We start from the raw sequence: 1,684 nt of genomic DNA, 5'->3' as shown, positions 1-1,684 counted from the left end.
ACATTTCTCCAATATCTGTCATTTCAAATTCTTTAGTCATAGCTTTCTTAAATTCAACAAACATACCTGGATTATTCCCTGTGAAGATTATATCATCCACATAAAGACACACGATCATCATATCCCCATCTTCATTTTTCTTCGTGTACAAAGCATGTTCATACGGACTCTTCACAAATCCATTCTTATGAAAGTATTCATCTATCCTTGTGTTCCATGCTCTTGGAGCTTGCTTCAATCCATATAGCGCCTTTTTCAGCCGATAAACTTTATCTTCTTCTCCTTTTTTAACATAACCTGGTGGTTGCTCAATATAGACTTGTTCTTCTAGGTAACCATTGAGGAAGGCTGATTTCACATCTATCTGGTATATCTTCCATTGCTTTTGTGCTGCAACTGCTGTAAGATGTCTGATGGTATCAATCCTTGCAACTGGTGCAAACACCTCATCATAATCTATTCCATATTTCTGCTTGTAGCCTTTAGCTACCAATCTTGCCTTGTATTTCTCCACCTTTCCCTCTTGATTAGTCTTTGTCTTGTACACCCACTTTACTCCGATGGGCTTATGTTTCTTAGGCGTAGTTGTAAGCTCCCACGTGTCATTTCTTTTGATTGCATCAATTTCATAATTCATGGCTTTCTTCCACTTTTCATCTTCTACAGCTTCCTCATATGTCACTGGATCACATTCAGCTATTAAACAAAATAATGAGTAATCAAGGGTAGTTTGTACCGGATCTGTAGCACCATAGATATCACTTAAGCTTCTCATCTTTGCTGCTGCTCCCCCTGAATTGTTGTTGCTGCTACTGGCTTGATTTACATCAAGGGATAACTTGCTTTGCAAAGCTTGCTCCAATTTGCTAGAACTTTCATTAAGATTCATTCTTTGCTCGTGAGCTTGAAGAGAACCCACAAGCTCGTCAATAGAAATAACTGACAAGTCTTTGGCTTCTTCAATGGCAGTGACTATATAATCAAACTTTCTTGTTAGTGACCGTAGAATTTTCTCCATTACTCTGACATCATCTAAAGTCTCCCCATTTCTTTTCATCTCTTTCGCCACCTTTTGCACTCGTGAGGAATAATCTGTAACTGGCTCTGCATTCTGCATTTTTAAGTTTTCAAACTCAGCTCTTAGGGATTGGAGTCGTACCTTTTTAGTTTTGTCAACTCCCTGCCAACACTTCTGTAAAATCTCCCATGCTTCCTTGGATGATTTTGCATCTGATATTTTCTCAAAGGTTGATTCATCAACACCTTCAAAAATTAAGAAAAGAGCTTTTTTGTCCTTCTTACGTGAATCTTTAAGCATATTTCTTTGAGCATCTGATAAAACTGCTTCTGCAGCTGCATTGGCGGGCTCTATGTATCCATCCTCAACAAGGTCCCATATATCTTGGGAACTTAGCAACATCTTCATCTGAATGCTCCAATTCCCATAATTACTCTTTGACAATTTTGGAATCTGTGGTTGCATCATTTCCGCCATCTTTGATCGAACGTGGCTTTGATACCACTTGTTGGAAATTTAGAGAAAATAAAAGAATAATAGATGAAGAAATCTCTTTGTATTTGAATTTTGGATAAAGGAAAAATACAACACACACACGATCACTCTGTTTCTTTTCCTTAGTGCTTCAGCACTTTCTCTCTTTCTATCTTCCTTCTCTCTTTTTTC

The 1,684-nt window shown here is 37.8% G+C and overlaps 1 protein-coding gene across 1 annotated transcript; it reads right to left on the bottom strand.

Moving 5' to 3' along the window:
* Positions 1-660: 660 nt before the first annotated feature.
* LOC133306870 (uncharacterized) lies at positions 661-1,495 on the bottom strand. The gene is made up of 2 exons (XM_061507246.1): positions 737-1,495; positions 661-666 (listed from the first exon to the last, which is right to left on the bottom strand). Exons 1-2 carry the CDS (start codon positions 1,493-1,495, stop codon positions 661-663), a joined length of 765 nt encoding a protein of 254 aa, XP_061363230.1.
* Between the last annotated feature and the right edge of the window lie 189 nt (positions 1,496-1,684).

The sequence above is a fragment of the Gastrolobium bilobum genome, unplaced genomic scaffold, assembly GCF_033153095.1.
Source record: "Gastrolobium bilobum isolate Gb01-03AN ecotype WA unplaced genomic scaffold, APGP_CSIRO_Gbil_v1 utg12082, whole genome shotgun sequence".
Taxonomy (NCBI): Eukaryota; Viridiplantae; Streptophyta; class Magnoliopsida; order Fabales; family Fabaceae; genus Gastrolobium; species Gastrolobium bilobum.
Note: the sequence above shows the minus strand (reverse complement) of the source record. Positions and strands in the feature narration are given on the sequence as shown.